Here is a 16,497-nt window from a genome sequence, read left to right as displayed (position 1 = left end):
GAACTTGAAACTCTACCCAATATTGTCCATTTGACACTGACCCTTAAAATAAAGTTTTTATTTCATTTTCTCTACTTGACTATGAACTAATTATGCCATCATGTCTCTCTCACGCTACAAGAGCTAATACTGATATTTTAAGTCAGAGAGTCTCCATCCTGGGTTTTTGACACCCTGGTCTATTTCCAATTACTTAGAAAAGTATCAAGAAATTCTAAAATTCTCCTAGGCACACGGAAATCAATTCATCTTTCTTACTTAGTAATTCCATGTCACACAGGATTTTAAAGGTAGGGGTGGAGCAGAGTGTAATGAAATCAAACCAATAAAATAACAGCAGGGTGCCCCCTCCCCAAAGGCTCAGAACCACCATCTAAAGCACTGCCAGGCTGATACTGAAGGAGGGCAAAACACTCATTTATTCATAAAGTGTCAGGCCTTCCCAGGGAACTTTTCAAATAAAATGTGACACTTATTTAAATATTTACTGGCTTGTTGACCTATTTTCTTGGTTAATTAGGGTTTTTTAAGAGCTACGGTAACAATGGCAAATTAAGCCAGACAGTCTTAATAGCCAGCTCAGCTACAAAAATCATAGCAGGAGGGGAAATGCTATTGGAAACATTAGAAAAAACACTCCATGTGGAAAGAGGAGGATTTTTTTCCCCTCCTGATGGATCCATGCAGAAACATGAAAGATATGAAAGCATTTGCTGAGAAGACTTTACCTCTCAGTAATTACATTTTTATACCTAGTTCCTTCATTAAACAGGCTATCCTCAAGTTCCTTCATTTCGACAGAAAGAGTTTGGATGTATTTGGATGTATTGGATTATTACTAAACAAAACAAAACAAAACTATTTTAAGCTATTTCTACTCTTCGGCCTTTCAGAAGTTTTAATTGCTTTATAATTTTTTTTTTTAAAGTGCTCATAGGTTACGCTAACACTTCCTACTCATGTCCTTCTCAGAGACAGTGTCCAGCTGCTTCTGGGGCCTTCTGGGAAGCTGGGCCTGGACTATCTAGAACATATTAATGGGCCCAGGTTACAGGGCCTGTGGATTCCAGCCGCCAGTGCCACAGAGGGAATGACGCCGAATATCTGGGCAAAAGAGATGAACTGTAGGAGTTACAGTCTTCGGGCGTCGTGGATGAAGAGGCAGCCCTTGGAAGAAACTCTTGTCTCAAAGGGGAACAACATAGGAAAGGAGTCCCTCTAGTTCTCTGAGTGCTTCTTAAAGGCAAAGCCTGAAGATCTGTGTTCAAATCCAGGCATCAAATCTCCCAATGTATAATCCCGGGCGGATCACTTAATCTCTGTTTACTCCTGGGTCCTCAGTGATCCAATGGGACAATAGTAATCGCCTCCTGGAGCTGTGGTGAGGATCAGATATCTATAAAGCATTTCACACAATGACTGGTACATGTATGTATTCAATCACTTTTCAGCTGAGTTCAACTCTTGTGACCCTATTTTGAGGTTTTCTTGGCAAAGCCGCTGGAGGGGTTGGCCATTTCCTTCTCCAGCTCATTTTGCAGATGAGGAAACTGAGGCAAAAAGGGTGAAGTGACTAAGAGTCACCAGGCAAGAAGGTGTTTGAGAGGGAGGGAGGGAGAGACACAGAACAAAACACATGGAATTACAAAGGAAGACAATTATGATTATTTTTATTTGGTTTTTTGCTGAGACAATTGGAGTTAAGTGACTTGCCCAGAGTCACCCACAGCCAGGAAGTGTTAAGTGTCTGAGGCTAGATCTGAACTCAGCTCCTCCTGACTTCGGGGCTGGCCCTCTAACCACTGCACCACCCAGCTGCCCCAGCAATTATGTTTAAGTAGCAAACTACATTGAAATGAACAAGCTGATAAACCTCCAACTAAGAGCTCTTGTTCTAAACCAGCTCTGACTCCTGCAGGAAACCTCCCACACCGTCCCTGGCTGATGGGGACTTCCCATCGCAGAACTCACACGTTTTGTTTTGACTCTCTCGGTGAAACGATTTGGGAATATCTCGCTCTATGACTAGCTGGGCTGGAATATTCTCCGCTCCTGCACTGGGGGCAGAAATCATAACTTATCCAAACCTTGCATGCCCTTCCCCCTCTCTGTTCAATATCATGGCTACAAGTCCTCACACACCTCACGGAGGCCCGTGCTCCCCTGGTGAGCACTCTGCGGCGGGCTCAGGGAGCCGTTACTGAGTCCCTCTCTGCCCTGCGCTGAGTTCTAAAGCGGAGGATCTGCAGCTTGCCCATCGTGCCCTCTTCTTAATGGGTCTAAGTGGGGCGGGCACAGTGCCCTAGTGGGCTTTACCTTGGGTAAAGCACACAGCCATTAAGAACCTATGCTATCTCTTTTATATACATTTATATACACGTGTATATATAGTCTCTCCTGATAAACCCCTTGAGGGCAGGGGCTGTTTCACTTTTGTGGAAAAAACAAATCAAAACTGTGATTCACTGTATCCAGTCAGTCAAACCAGCATCGATTAAGCTCTTACTGTATACCAGGCTCTGTGCTGAGTATCGAGAATACAAGGAAAGGCAAAAGCCCAACCCCTGACCCAAGGAAGCTCACATTCTAACGGGAGGGGCAACACGCATCACTTCTCTGATCCGCACCCGCTAACTATCGTTGCCTAGGATGGCACCGATCGGAAAACATTTTAGGGGCAGGGCGGATGCAAAACGAGGCTCAGTACCCAGGAGGCCTTTCGAAAGGAGGGTCAGGGGGCAGCTGGGTGGCACAGTGATAGAGTGCCAGCCCCTAACTCAGGACCTGGCCTCAGACACATAACACTTTCTTGCTGTGACCCTGGCCAAGTCACATGACCCTGGCCAAGTCACGTGATCCCAACTGCCTCCGCAAAAAAGAAAAAAAAGAAAAAAGAAAAAGAAAATAAGGCTAAAGTGAGCCTATCCCTTGTGAAGGATGGGGGCCAGGGATGGGGAGAATCGGCTCTGGTTGAAGACTCTCATTCCTCCCCTAACAAAGCCCCGCATTCTTCACAAGGGATAGGCTCACTTTAGCCTTATTTTCTTTTTCTTTTTTCTTTCTTTCTTTCTTTTTTTTTTTTGCGGAGGCAGTTGGGATCACGTGACTCGGCCAGGGTCATGTATGTTGTGTGTAGATGGCGGGAGCTGCCGCGCCAGGCTTGTTTTTGAGTTTGCAAAGAGAAGATTATGTGTCCTGGCCTTCACCTATCCAGCTACACTATTAAAAAAACAAAAAACAAAAAAACAACTTCCCTTCGGATGTTTGTGGTGGGGTAAGGGTTGCAGTATCAGGAAGGGGGGTTATCAAAGCAAGGCCGTAGTTCAGAGGTCAGCTGCCCTTTTTCCTGAGACAGACAGACCCAGAACCCCCCCCTCTGATTTTGAAGAGCAATAAGAAGTGACTGACACAATGAAGAGGGACACGTGTCTATTGCTGCTGGGTCCTTTCGGTAACAGGAAGCTCAGCGGCCACAGGAGTCTGGTTAATGAGCAGGTTATACAATATTCATTGTGTTAGGTTTAATTCTTCAAACAGAACCATCTAATTGCAGAAGGGGGGGGGGTTAAATTACAGACGTTAAGAAAACAAGTGTCTGAAAGAAGTCCCTCTGTTGATAAAGCTAATCCCGCGTGTTCCACATGTCTGCACCGAACCCTTGCTCAGGAACGTGGCCCAGGTTCACCTCGCGGATCGGTGCGTTTTGGGGGCGGGGCCAGAACTAACAAACCCCCCGGAGCTATGTGTTCACACTGCGGCTCTCTGAGCTTCCCCCGTGGGGGGCGATCCAGTTGTACTCGGCCTGAACTACCATGACGCTCTTCTCCCGGATCTTCTGGAAGCGCCCTGTTTCTCCGCCGCCGTCTCTCTCGGCGGGGACGTCGGGCTCCCGCAGAGACACCCGGGTCCTTCGGCGGCAGTACTGGGCCCGGAGGCGCCGCAGGCCGGCGGCCAGAGCCATCCCAAGGGCGGTGGAGAGGCACAGCAGGACGCCCAGCTGGGCGCTCAGCAGGCCGGGCCCCGGAGGGGAGCCGGGGCCTCCAGGCTCCAGCCCCGCCTCGGACGGCGGGGCCAGCCCCGGGCTGTCCTCTCCAGCCCCACCTTGGGGCTCGGACCGGGCCTCGGGAAGCCCGGAGAGCTTCGGCGCCGACCGCTTCAAGGCCGCAGAGGCTTTAGCGTTCTCGCTGGGGGGCGCCCCGCCGTGCCAAGCCTCCGCCGGGGTGACCATGCTGGGCCGAGAGGAGGAGAGATGAGCGGGCAAGGGAGCTCCGGGAGGCCCGGCCTGAGACAGCCTGAAAGCCTCGGGCCTCTCCTTCAGGAGCAACCGGCAAGGAAGAGAAAGGTAAAGGCAAACGGGCCAGTCAGCTCCCGATCCCAGCCCGGAAGCTCCTCCGACATTTTCCTCAGGCCTACACTAGGCCGCTCTCGAGCTCCCGCCTCCCAAGTCCGGACTGCCCTGAGCACCCCCCACTGAAACCCTGCGAGGGGAAGGCCCAGCCCCCACTCGGCTCTCCGCAGGCCTGAGCAAAGTGCATGGGGAGACAGGCGCGCGCTTGTTATTGACGGCGGCCCCACCGAGGCTCTGGAGGTCAGGAGGAGGGCTAAAGTTGGGGCTTCTTTAAGAGCCTTCCAAACAAATCTGGTCTGTTCCGAGCCATTTGAAAGCTTTTAGCATGCCTTTCCCTGCCAGGACCCCATGCAAAAGGGACCATTTAATCTTACTGTAGTTTCTGATAAATTTGAGTGAGAATATTATATCATGTTTTATTTTATGCTACTTCAAAGACTTCAAAGGAATGGTAAATCAGGGGGCATGTATATTTTATATTGTCCATTGATCTAACCTCTGGGACCGCGCGCGGTTTTTTAAGGCCAGTGTTATGAAGAGTGGCTGAGTGGAGAAATTACTAACTGAGGCTAAGTGGGAAAACAAATCACTAAACCCATCAATTTCCACAATTGCCGATAACTTCAGAGACACTCCGTGTAATGGAGAGGCTGGTATCGATTGGGAGAAAAACTCCAAGGGTTCATGGTCCCCTTTCTCCGCCTCCCTCCGCCTTGGGTTCCGGGCTGACCGCTGCCCTTCTCCCTTCCTTCGTCATCCCGCCCCCCAGCGCCCCTTCCCCGGCCCGTGGCCGCCCCTTACCTGCTCCCCTTCGGCACAGTGCGAGCAGGGCTCGGCAGGGCCCCGGTCCGAGTCACCGCGGGGCCTAAGCGGGAGAAGAGAGGGGCTGAAAAGCTTCCACAGCAAGGAAGGCCCAGTCCTGGCAGGGCCAGACTCCCCAGGATGGTCCTTATAACGCTTGGGGGAGAGTAAGAGGGCAGGATCATGATCCGGAGGACAAGGAACATCCGAGATCCTGGATCCGGATTGTGTGATCTGGGCCTGTCCCTGCCTTCTCACCAAACCCTCCAGGACAAGTTGCAGGATTAGGTGAGTATAGAGAGATTCTTCCATGGGAGATCCCTGAACCAGTGACACCATAAGGCTAGACCAAAAAAACCAAACCAAAACCCAAAATGAAACCGTCAGTCAGAAATCAGCCAAATCCCCCATCGCTGTCTGGGTAGGTTCAGTCTGAGACAGTCCCCTGCAGTGGTCACTGTGCCAGCTAGCTCTCCAGCAGCTTCTTCGTTTGAAAAATGAAGGGGTTTGATTAGGTGAGCTAGTCACATTTAAAGTTTGAAAAAAGAGACCTCAGACGTGATCTAATGTAATCTCACTTTAGAGATGAGGAAAGCAAACTGCAGAGAAACTGAGGAACCTGGCCAAACTCACAGAGGGGCGAGAGAAATTATTATTTTTCTCATATTAATAACTAATGATAGAAGGAGGGCCAGAGTTTTTCTCCTTTTCCACTTCCTTCTCTAGAAATCAATCAGTGTGGAAAATCTCTCAAAGACTACTGGGCCAAGATGCCTGAGATCTATCAAAGAAAGTAAAAAGAAATTCTAAGTTTAGGCTAATGGGTACGTTCTTGCTCAGAAAGGGCTGGGGCAATATTGATCTCTCGTTTGTCAGACAGGGGACATGATAATTGGTGTCTCTGACCCATATTCAGGAGATCCAAGTCAGGTACCCCAAGACCCCCATTTTAACATAGCTCAGCCTCTCGTTATAATATTCATTTTCTCATTGTTGACCAGTCAGAGTTGGTGGCCACTCAGGAGCAGCTCTTCTTCCATGTAAATTGTGACTCCCCTCCAGGGTCCTTGGTCTAAGAGAGACGGCTAAACAACCATCCTTTTATTAATAAACATGCTGGCATTATTAATAAAATAATGACATTACTCAGAAACAGTGTCTCCTGAATGCCACTGGTAGTAAATTAATAAGACTGAAATGACCATCGTTCTATTAATAAAGATGCTGGCATTATTAATAAAATAAATTACACAGAAATTATGTCTCCTGAACTTTTGAATGCCACTGGTAGTAAATTAATGGCACTGAATTTGAACCCAGACCTTCTGATTCCAAAGGTACCTTCTATTCCAATCCTATGCGTAGACCACCTTGCTCAGGAGATTTTAATCTTGTGGCTGTGTATATGTTCTAGAGCCTTTGGGCTGTTCAGTGAAGTCTACTGACCCCTTCTCAGAATAATGTTTTTAAATAATTGAAAAGAATGCAAAATTTCAGTTACAGGTTAATGAAAATAAAGATGTAATTTTTGTTTCCCATCCACATTTACAGACCCCCTTTCCCCCATTAAGAACACCTGAGATACAGGGAGGGGGGAAATGGAGGAATAGATAGAATCTGGAATTCAAAACTTTTTCTAAAAAAAGTTTAAATATTATTTAACATGTCATTGGAGAAAAAAATACTATTAAAAAAGAACATTGACTGCAGAGTAATGGAAAGTACATGAAATGTGGAAGAAGAAGTTTTGCATTTCAATTTTGCCTGTTTTCTATTTACTGTTGTGGCCTTGAACAAGTCCTGTAAACAATTTGGGTCTCAGTTTCCTCATCTCTAAAACAGGGGATTTGAATTTAGAACATTTCTATGGTTCCTTCCAGTTTCAAATCCTATGAAAGCCCATTTTATTTCCTTTGGCTCAAGGCCTGCTATGCTGCCCCACTTTGTGCTAGCCCAGTACCGATTGGGTGGGTTGTGACTGGAGCCGTCATCCTGGAATGGGAAGTTCTCCGATCCTGGGACAGCCAGGGATGGCTCTGAGATCTGGTGCCTGCCCAGGTAGGAGCCATCCCAGTCAGGCTGCTCTCCCTGGTCACTGTTGCCAGCTCCTGCAGTCATGTCATCAAGAGGAGAGGGATTCAGAAGATGCTCCTCATCTCCAGTAGTCTCCGTGGTCATGAGGGCAGGCTCCAAGCTGTCTGTCACTGATGTACCAGCCGGGCTGACAACAGCAAATGCCGCTGGCTGGGTGTGCTGGGCAAGAGCCATACGGGACCTGGGAACTGGGGAAACAGAGACCCGGAAACACAACAAAGAAAGAGCAAAGCTGTTATCTCCACCCCGACCTACACAGAAATCAAAGCCTATTACAAAACAGAGCAGAGGATGGAGTTTATCTCAGGTGAAATATCCCTCCCTTAAGAATTAATGCTTTACTTTTGTACCTCATGTTGCTAAAATAATAATTAGAACTGGCATTAATTTAGTGCTGTACAATTTGCTTTTTTACAAACATTTTCTCGCTTGATCCTCGCAACAATATTATGACATAGACACTAAAGTTTATTCTAATCTTCATATTTTTTAACAGAGAAGGAAATTGAAGCTGAGAGAGTTTGAGACTTGGTCCGATTATACAGCTAGCAAGTCGGAGAAGCAGAGTTCAAAAACCAGTTATATAATTTCTTCACTCTACCTAGCATAAAGCAGAGTTCAGGCAGTCATATGTTAAGAGAAAAGTGATTTGCAAACCTTAAAGCACCGTAAAAATGTGATTTGTTATTATTATTATTATTATTGGTTATTACTAAAACCAAGAATAAGTATTGGGTCTTCCTAACAGGCCTAAAGGAAAAGCCATTAAGTGTAAGCTATTCCAATTTGTCAACATCAAAAACTGATCTGTCCATTAGCAGAAGTCCCAATGCGAGCAATGAAGCAATCAGTTTTTTCTGTGTCTTTGAAGGCCGAATGCCTGCCACCACTCAGATTTTGTTACTCTTCGTGACTGCAAATAAGTGCATAGAGAAATCGAATTGGTCACTTGGCTCCCTCTCTGGCCTTCTCAGGCCTAGAAATATGAAAAGAGCAGAATTCAAGGATCCAAGGATCCCCGCTGAAGACTGGGCTTCTGCTACCTTATCGACAATTAGACCGGTCATGGCAGGAGTAGTGAGCTGGACACAAACTCCAAACAAGGACTTGGTTCCTGCCCAGCCAGCCTTTCTTCATTCTAGTTAACAAGACTGGGCAGGACAGAGAGAAAATAGGAATTATATTTGCTTTAAGTAGCATGTGATTAGCTGAAATTTGCTTACCTTTATCTCAACATTTTTTAATTTAAGAAAAAATTAGCTATGATATTGGAGGGATCACAGGAATAAAGGCTGGCAAAAGAAGCAACACAGACATAAGGAATTCCATTGAAATGCTGAGCGTTGGACAAGGCTGATCTGGGTTCTGGCCAGTCAAATATGACCTGATCTGCCTAAACAAAAATCTCCTCCTTTGGCATGCTGAATTGACTGTCTAGATGAAGTTAAGCATCTGATTCTAGAACTGACTTCAATAAATACATTGGTGATTTTTTTTTATAGATGCAGGTCAAAGTAAGAATTCAAAATGTTAACTAACTTTTTGTAATAGCAAAAAATCAAGTATTATGGGCTACATATGAATGCAGTATAATAGTTCTTTAAGAAAAGATAAATGTGAAGAATACAGAGAAGAATGAGAACTCATAAAATGATGCAAAGTGAAATAAACAAAGCAGGGAATGGGGGGAATGCACAATGATTACAACAATAAAATTGAAAAGATCAAAAAAAAAACCATCAGAACTGAATGCTGGGTAATTATAATAGCCAAGTTTGGCTCCAAAGAAAAGATATGAGAATTCTTCAGAGAATAGTGCTAATAGTGAACTTGGTTGCTATGTAGTTTAGTTTTCTTAGGGCAGTTTCATAAAAAGATAATTGGTTTTGAATGGATTATGGATATGGATCAATAGCACGGGACTTGTCAATATGATGCAATTATGATTTTAAGGGAGAAATTTATCTGTGTAAAAAGGGTAATTAGCAATATTAAATGGTGACAATTATCATTGTAGTATGTTGAAGAGAGAGACAGACTTGGAAGAAGAACTTGAGTCCAAGCTCTGGCTTTGTTACTCATTACCTGTGTAACTTCTGGTCCTTAATTTCCTCATCTATAGAATGAAGGGATTAGATTAGATGGCCGCCAAGGCTCCTTTTTTCTGACTCTAAATCCACGAGCCAGTGAAGATATGTCCCAAAGGACTTTGCTTTCATATGCAATAATACCAAAGAATATTTTAGTGAAATCCATTAGCCATTTATGGCAATTGGCTTTGAACTTGAAAATTTATGGGGCAAGAGGAGCAATGTCGTGGAGACAACCTAGGGTATTGAAGAAAGTACAGTTCTAGAATCAGAAGATCTGGGGCCTAGGGCTGATTCTCCCATTTATCAACTCTCTAATTTGGAGCAAATCCCTGAAATTGAACCTCAATCTATTCATCTGCAAAATGAGGAGGTTGGACTAGGTTGTCTAGTCAAATTAAATTATTCTAATCACTAGATTATATATGCATCCACATATGTATATGTTAATATACATATGTGGATGCACATATAATCATGTTTATAGCATGTGTATGTTATATGCACACTTATGTAGCGTGTGTATATAACATATATGTGTATGACTATTTTGTGTGTATGTATATATTTATAGAATGTATATGTGTGTGACTATATAGTGTATATTACATATTTATAGCATGTATATATGTGTGATTTTATATATATGTATGTATATATATATATGGTATGTATGTATATATTTATAGCATTTATATATGTGTGTGACTATACACAGTACGTGCATATATTTACAGCATAGGTATGTGTGTGTATATGTATGTGTGTATACATACATGTGCACACACAAGATCTTTCCAACTGTAAATCTATGACTTGATGCTTTTACTTTTTTGCCTTTAAAAATAATTTTTTTTCAATTTATAAAAACTAGCAAATTAACAAATATTTATTTTCTTTCCTTTCTACTTCACCCCCTGAGGAGAATGGAGAAGGAAAAAGAAGCTGTTGGACCAAATTTTTAGAGGAGTCATACAAAAAGAAAAAAAAATCCTACCTTAACTGTGTCCAAAAATATGTTTCAGTCTTTACCTTGAGTGCATCAGCTCTTCCTCAGAAGGTGGATTGTATACTTTACTGTGAGTCCTCTGAAACTATGGTAGGTCTTTATGGTGATGAGAGTTCTTAAGCCTTACAAAGTTGTCACTCTTTTATAAACCATTCTCCTGGTACTGGTGATTTTTAAGAAAGTCATATTTCCTCTTCTTTCCCCCATAAGTATTAGAACAGCTTAAAGTTACTCAATGAGGTTGGAAATCAGATTGCTCTGGTTTCAATCCAAGAACTATGTGAGTTACCTGGCCTTTGCCGGGTGTTGCGTCTCTCTCACTACTCCCATTCTTAGCACAATGGACATTTCTCAGGAGCATGAATTGTTTGTTTTTTAATTGAATCTAGCGGACTTCCCTCTTTTTATACATAGTCAATGATTAATTGCCTATAAACATTAGGAAACGAACTTAAAGGATAAGGGGGGAAGAGCCATATTATTTTTGCTCTCTGTACAACTTCAGGGAACTAAGGGAACTGACCACTATCTTCTATATATGGGTCAGATGGCGAAGCTTTTGCACAAGACTGCTCTGACTCTCCAGCCTGGAGCCAGCTGGGAATGTGTTTGGCAGAAGCAGACGAATCATATTTGCGGTGGCACAGGTCAATCAGGGATCTGTCTTTGTTCCCTTCTCAGTTTGCAGGCTATAACTTTCCTAAGCCTGTGGGCTGTGAACTCAGCTTCTCCCTATCCCGTGTTTGCTCTGCCAAGGTAGGATACTAGAGGCAGTAACTTTTAAGTGAAAATAAATGACATGAAAGACAAGGATGACAATGAATAAATAAATATAAGGGATTAACTGTACCTGTGGTTGTGACTTCTAGGCCATTTGGTTTCCGCAGGCTTGCAGCTGGCTCCACGTTGCCATCAGAAAGTGTTCTGTTTTGTGTCTGCTGAGACACGATGGTTGATTCAATCCTTTCCCAGTAAATGAAATATGACTGGACTACTGATAAACTGTTTGGGAAGAGGAAATCACTATGTAATTCTCATGAATAAAACTAAAAACCATCCTAATAGGAAAAGGAGGGTAATGATAGGGCAGGAAAGAGAATTAAAAGATTAAAGAAAATACAAGAACTCAAAGGTTGGTATTTTGTTTTCCTTGAAATGAACCCGCCCTAAAACAGATAAGTCCAGTTGTGTTGTAATGGAAAGCACACTTTCTCTGAAGTCAGAGGACTTGGATTCAAATTCTATTCCTATCTTTGAAAGAACAAGGGCATTGGATTCAATTGCTTCTACAGTCCCCGACAATTCTAAATTTGGAATTCTTTGACCATTACTGGTATTCATACTCAATTATCCTCTTAGATTATTTGATTCAAAAATTTCATTGTGAATAAGTGGCACATAAGATTAAGAGCTGTTAGAGGTCCTTAAAAGTCAACTAGTCAAACACTTTTGTTTTGTAGATGAGGAAATCGAGGTCCAAAAGGTTAACTTGTTTGCTTGATATCACAAATAAGGAGCAAAGTTGTGATTTGAATCCAGTTTCTCTGATTTTCAAGCTTATTTGTTTTTTCTTTTACATAGACCCATAGTCTTATAAATGATTAGGTACAAATAAAGTTTCATTTTCAAGTATATTGCTAATCATCAGTGTGATGTTAACCAATTCTATAATTAACGGAATTTATAGTTAATATATAATTAAAAAGTAATCAATTTGGTAGTTAGTGTAATTTTTATGGTTAACCATTACAACTATTTTCATAATAATACTGACATTATTTGCCTATTAAAATATTACTCTTTTTCCTAACTACATAGCTACATGAGCCTGGATTTTCTTTATATACTTCAAACAAAATATTCTTTTAAGTCAGATACTAGAAATTACAAAAATATGTAAAACAATGTCAATCCTTTTATAATTTATTTTGTTTAGAAAATAATTATTTTGCCACAAAAACGTTATTCTGACATATAACGGGTATATTATTGTTATTTTAAAAGAATTGAGAAATATTTTAAATGCTTGTAGTTTTAATTGCTAATCTGGCAAACATCAGTAGATGTAACTCACATAAACAAAAGCTCTTTGGTATCCTCAATCATTTTTAAGACAGCAAAGGGGTCTTGAGACCCAGGGGTTTGAGAACTACTAGATCAAATGATTTCTAAGGTCTCTTCAAGCCTGAACTTCAGTGAACTCATTTGTCAGAATATTGTTTCTTTGAGGTAAGGATTACTGGTGTGTAGAAAGGTAGAGATCTTATCCAATTCAAATGTTTTGTTAATTTAGAGGTAGAATAGTATCCTGCACACAATAGGGTACTTAATAAGAGTTGAACTGGGTCACTATACTTATTTTCAGGATAGAAAAAAATATATCAGAAAGGGCTGGGTGAATAAAAGTACCCGAGGTCTCACAGAAAGTCTATGCTGAAATTAGGAACCAAGTTTTAGATCTAACTCAATTGTATGCACTATCAAATTGATTCAAATTGAATTAATGTTATTAGGGAAATATATGTGGGTGAAAGGATACAGATCGAGAGGCCCAGGAAGCGTTTTTTCTATTTAAGTATTTCACTGAAGACAAATGTTAGCTGCTTCACATCTTAGTTCTTTCAGTAGCTGGGGTGCTGGATTTGGAGTCAGGAAGGCCTGAATTCAAATCTAGCCTTGATCAGACACTTAATGGCTCTCTGGACCTGGACAAATTATTTAATTTTCATCTGCCTCAGTTTCTTCATTGTAAAATATATGCAATTATATTTCACATATATATTTTTAATAGCGCTAACCTCATGTGGTTGTTGTGAGAATCAAAAATAAATCCTTTGCAATCCTTGAAGCTCTCTATAAATGCTAGTTGTAAATGTTATGAATATCCATCTGACCTAACTCAAATAGGAACTGTCACAATAAAGTGGGATGACTGGTGTTAAAAAGACTTTAAAAAATGAAAAAAAAATAAATTCAAAATCACATTAATGTTTAGTCCTATTGGACTTCTAACCTTTTGGGGTTTTCTTTACAAAGATACTGAAGCAGTTTGTTCTTTCTCCAGTTGATTTTACAATTGAGAAACTGACTTGCCCAGAATTATACAGCTAATAAGTGTCTTGAGGCCATATTTGAACTTAGTTTTCCTTACCAGGCTCAGCACTGTCCAATCTGAAGTGCACCAATTCTTTGTACATACCTGCCCTGACCCAAAAGAAAATCCAGAGTCAAGGAGCAGAAGCAAGGTAGTGGCAATTATTCATTTCAAAACAATTCAATAAACATTCATTAAGTACCAACTGTGTGTCAGATACTGTGATAGAGAGGATAAATTAAAAAAAAAAATCTTCGCCCTTAAGGATCTTAGATTTTCCTGGTAGTAGATGTAGCCATGAAAGGGGACAAAGTTTGGTCATCTCAGATGTGTGCTGGGATATTAACAGGAGGGGAAGAGAAGTAGCTTGTAAAGAGAGGATAGCCCCAAACATTCTGCAGCCCATCCCTGTGACTGTCCTTGGATCTCTAAATCTGGAGATCACACACAGATGACCATCCCTCTAAACCAGAGCTTAAATGGTCAAGGTGGTCATCTCACAGAGGGTACAGCCGGAGGAGTTCCCATCAGCACTCCATGTAGAAAGCCCAGGAGCCAAGAAACAAATCTCTCTTTCCCAGCTTACAAGAACTTGATGTCCCCAGTGGGTTGCTGTGGTGCCTTCCACACAAAGGACAGATTTCTCTTTGGGGATTTGTCCAAGTGGGTCACTGTATTGGCTCCTTCAAAGCAGGACATCAGTTTGGACCCGGAAGGGATGGAAACGAAGGTGCCAGCAATTTGGTCATCAGAAACTCTGCGAGCCTGGAGAAGGAATCCCATGAAGTCCCCACGGCTCCTCACAGTCACTGCAATATGAAAGAATGAGTCGTTCCCTCTCGTGGCTTATGGGATTTACAGAAGCACTTGCAAAACGGTCCCATGATTATTCTCTCTCTGTCACACATTCCCTCTCTCTCAACCCAGAAAAAGCTACATTTTCATTACAGTCGATGCTGAGCTCTCCATCACAGGGTACTACTTTGAAGGGATATTGTAAGGGTGAGTCTCTATTCAGACTGGACCAGAGAGCTTCTGAGGTCCCTTCCAGATCTCAATTTCTATATTTTCAGAACATGCTGTGATTATTTTGACTTTGAATGTCTCTGGGTGGGGGAGGAGAAGTAGCAAGAAGGATGTCATCAGAGAGGAATGACTGGTTGGGTAATGAAGTGAGTGAATGATAAAAGATACAGTTCATTCCCATGTTCCATTAGCACTGGCACAATATTAAGAGACAGTAGAAGGTCCCAGCCTGGTGGGTGGGATGGGAGGTATGTTGGAGGGAGTGCAGACAACTCATAAGTCATAGACCCATCAAAGTATTGACACTGAATGCTTCTCCAAACTTGAAAAGGATTCATCTATCCATTCCCAAGCTGGAAAGCAATTAAGTGGATTTGTAATTAAAAAACCTGAGTTCAAAGACTACATCATTTAACTATCTAGTTACAAATCCTACCTCCATTTAACTATCTGCTCCTAGGTGAGTTGTTAAACCTTTGCCTGAGTTTCTTGTAAAATGAAAATACACGCCCACCTCCCAAGATTGTTGTGAAGTAAAATGAGATATTTGCAAAGAATTTAGCAAACTTTAAAGTGCTGTTATCCCTATTACTATTATTTTCAGATTAATATACTCCCATATAGGAAAAAGTATTTTCTACACATGTAATATTACATGTGCAAGAGCAAAGCATTAACTTTAGCATATTATAAAAAAAATAACATTTCTAAGCTCACTATTTCTGAAAAAAAGCATTTCTGATCCCCCTTAATGCTAATGTTTTTTCTTGTAGATTATCTCCCATTTATCCTGTCTGTAGTTTGCATATTTTCCCCCCTATTAAACTCATCTACTAAGAACAGATATTGGGTGGGTTTATTTGTGTCTTTGTATTCCCAGCACTCAACACATAGTATTTAATAAATTCTTGTTGACTTCAAATTAAAAATCAAGCTGTCTTATCTGCAAATTCTTAGGGAGAATAATTCATGAAAATAAAACTTAAGCCATGCCATAAATCTTTTTAATCTGAATGAGGACAAGGTATGGTGCTAACCATTACTGGCTATCTCCAGAATATGGCTCTTATCATTATACCATATTACCCACACTGATCACGGCACAGATCACTTCAGGAAGAGCAAATAATGTGATTGTACACTTTTAACTTTCCATAAGATCCCAAACCATCTTTTAATCTGAAATAGTAATAAAGGAACCCCCCCCCCCAGCACACACATTTTAAATACATTAACAATCATAGAATCACATAATTGTACCATAACTCATTGACAAATACTACATGGAAATTGCTTGTTTATAAAAGAAAATGTCAGAGATTAAATATTACATATGTACACATAAATATTATATATATGTTCACAATTCATGTATATATTTTCTACATGCAAAGTTCCCTCTTTAAAATTTGTTGCTAAAAAACAATGTTTCCTGGGACTCACCCAAGATTCAGCCCAGAAGACTTTATCATTACCAAATATACCATATGATATATTTACCATATACCATGTCATGAATTCTATGATTTGAAATTCTTGGGAAGATCTCGCGGACTCTGGCACACTTACCTGGTACTTTGTCACCAGGGGAGTAAAAGGACACGTTGGTATAGACGGTAATGTAACTGTTCCTTGGATTCTGAAGTTGGGCTCTGATGTGTCTGGGCTTCATATCAACACAAGCCACAAGGCTTGCACCATGAGAAAAAGCCTCAGTGTGTGAAATCATACAGAAGGCGGAATATGCCCATCCTATGATGGCTTCTTGGATTTTCATTTTGTTCTTTTACCTGTGACATTAAAAATAATTGATGACTCTACTTCAGAAAAAGAAATTATAAATCCCCATAAGTGTAATGGCCAATGTTCAAGAGACACATGGTGTCAACAAATGCCAGGTACTCTAAAACTAGACTTAAAAGATTAATGTCATTGTAAAGATTATTATATATTTTATATGCAAAATGGTCCCTCTTAAATCACTAAGGTGCTGATGTTGCAAAATATTTGTTCCTAAGCACTAAACCAAGATGCA

The 16,497-nt window shown here is 41.5% G+C and overlaps 1 protein-coding gene across 1 annotated transcript; it reads right to left on the bottom strand.

Annotated features, from left to right (window-relative positions):
• Window positions 1–3,569: 3,569 nt before the first annotated feature.
• On the bottom strand, window positions 3,570–16,251 carry REELD1 (reeler domain containing 1). Its single transcript, XM_074272923.1, has 6 exons — window positions 16,032–16,251; window positions 14,023–14,245; window positions 11,193–11,344; window positions 7,110–7,431; window positions 5,150–5,213; window positions 3,570–4,312 (listed from the first exon to the last, which is right to left on the bottom strand). The coding sequence occupies exons 1-6, from the start codon at window positions 16,237–16,239 to the stop codon at window positions 3,740–3,742; spliced, it is 1,542 nt and encodes a 513-aa protein (XP_074129024.1). The 5' UTR covers window positions 16,240–16,251; the 3' UTR covers window positions 3,570–3,739.
• Between the last annotated feature and the right edge of the window lie 246 nt (window positions 16,252–16,497).

Source organism: Sminthopsis crassicaudata, chromosome 6, assembly GCF_048593235.1.
Source record: "Sminthopsis crassicaudata isolate SCR6 chromosome 6, ASM4859323v1, whole genome shotgun sequence".
Lineage (NCBI taxonomy): Eukaryota > Metazoa > Chordata > Mammalia > Dasyuromorphia > Dasyuridae > Sminthopsis > Sminthopsis crassicaudata.
This window is presented reverse-complemented; position numbering and strand designations above follow the sequence as displayed.

What these genes read in the sequence shown, in the direction of transcription:
- REELD1 (XM_074272923.1), bottom strand. Translation starts at nt 16,239, where the DNA reads ATGAAAATCCAAGAAGCCATCATAGGATGGGCATATTCCGCCTTCTGT. An exon ending in CCCTGGTGACAAAGTACCAG is followed by an intron (nt 14,246 to 16,031) that starts GTAAGTGTGCCA and finishes TTCATATTGCAG; the next exon opens with TGACTGTGAGGAGCCGTGGG. An exon ending in ACTGGGGACATCAAGTTCTT is followed by an intron (nt 11,345 to 14,022) that starts GTAAGCTGGGAA and finishes CTTCCCAAACAG; the next exon opens with TTTATCAGTAGTCCAGTCAT.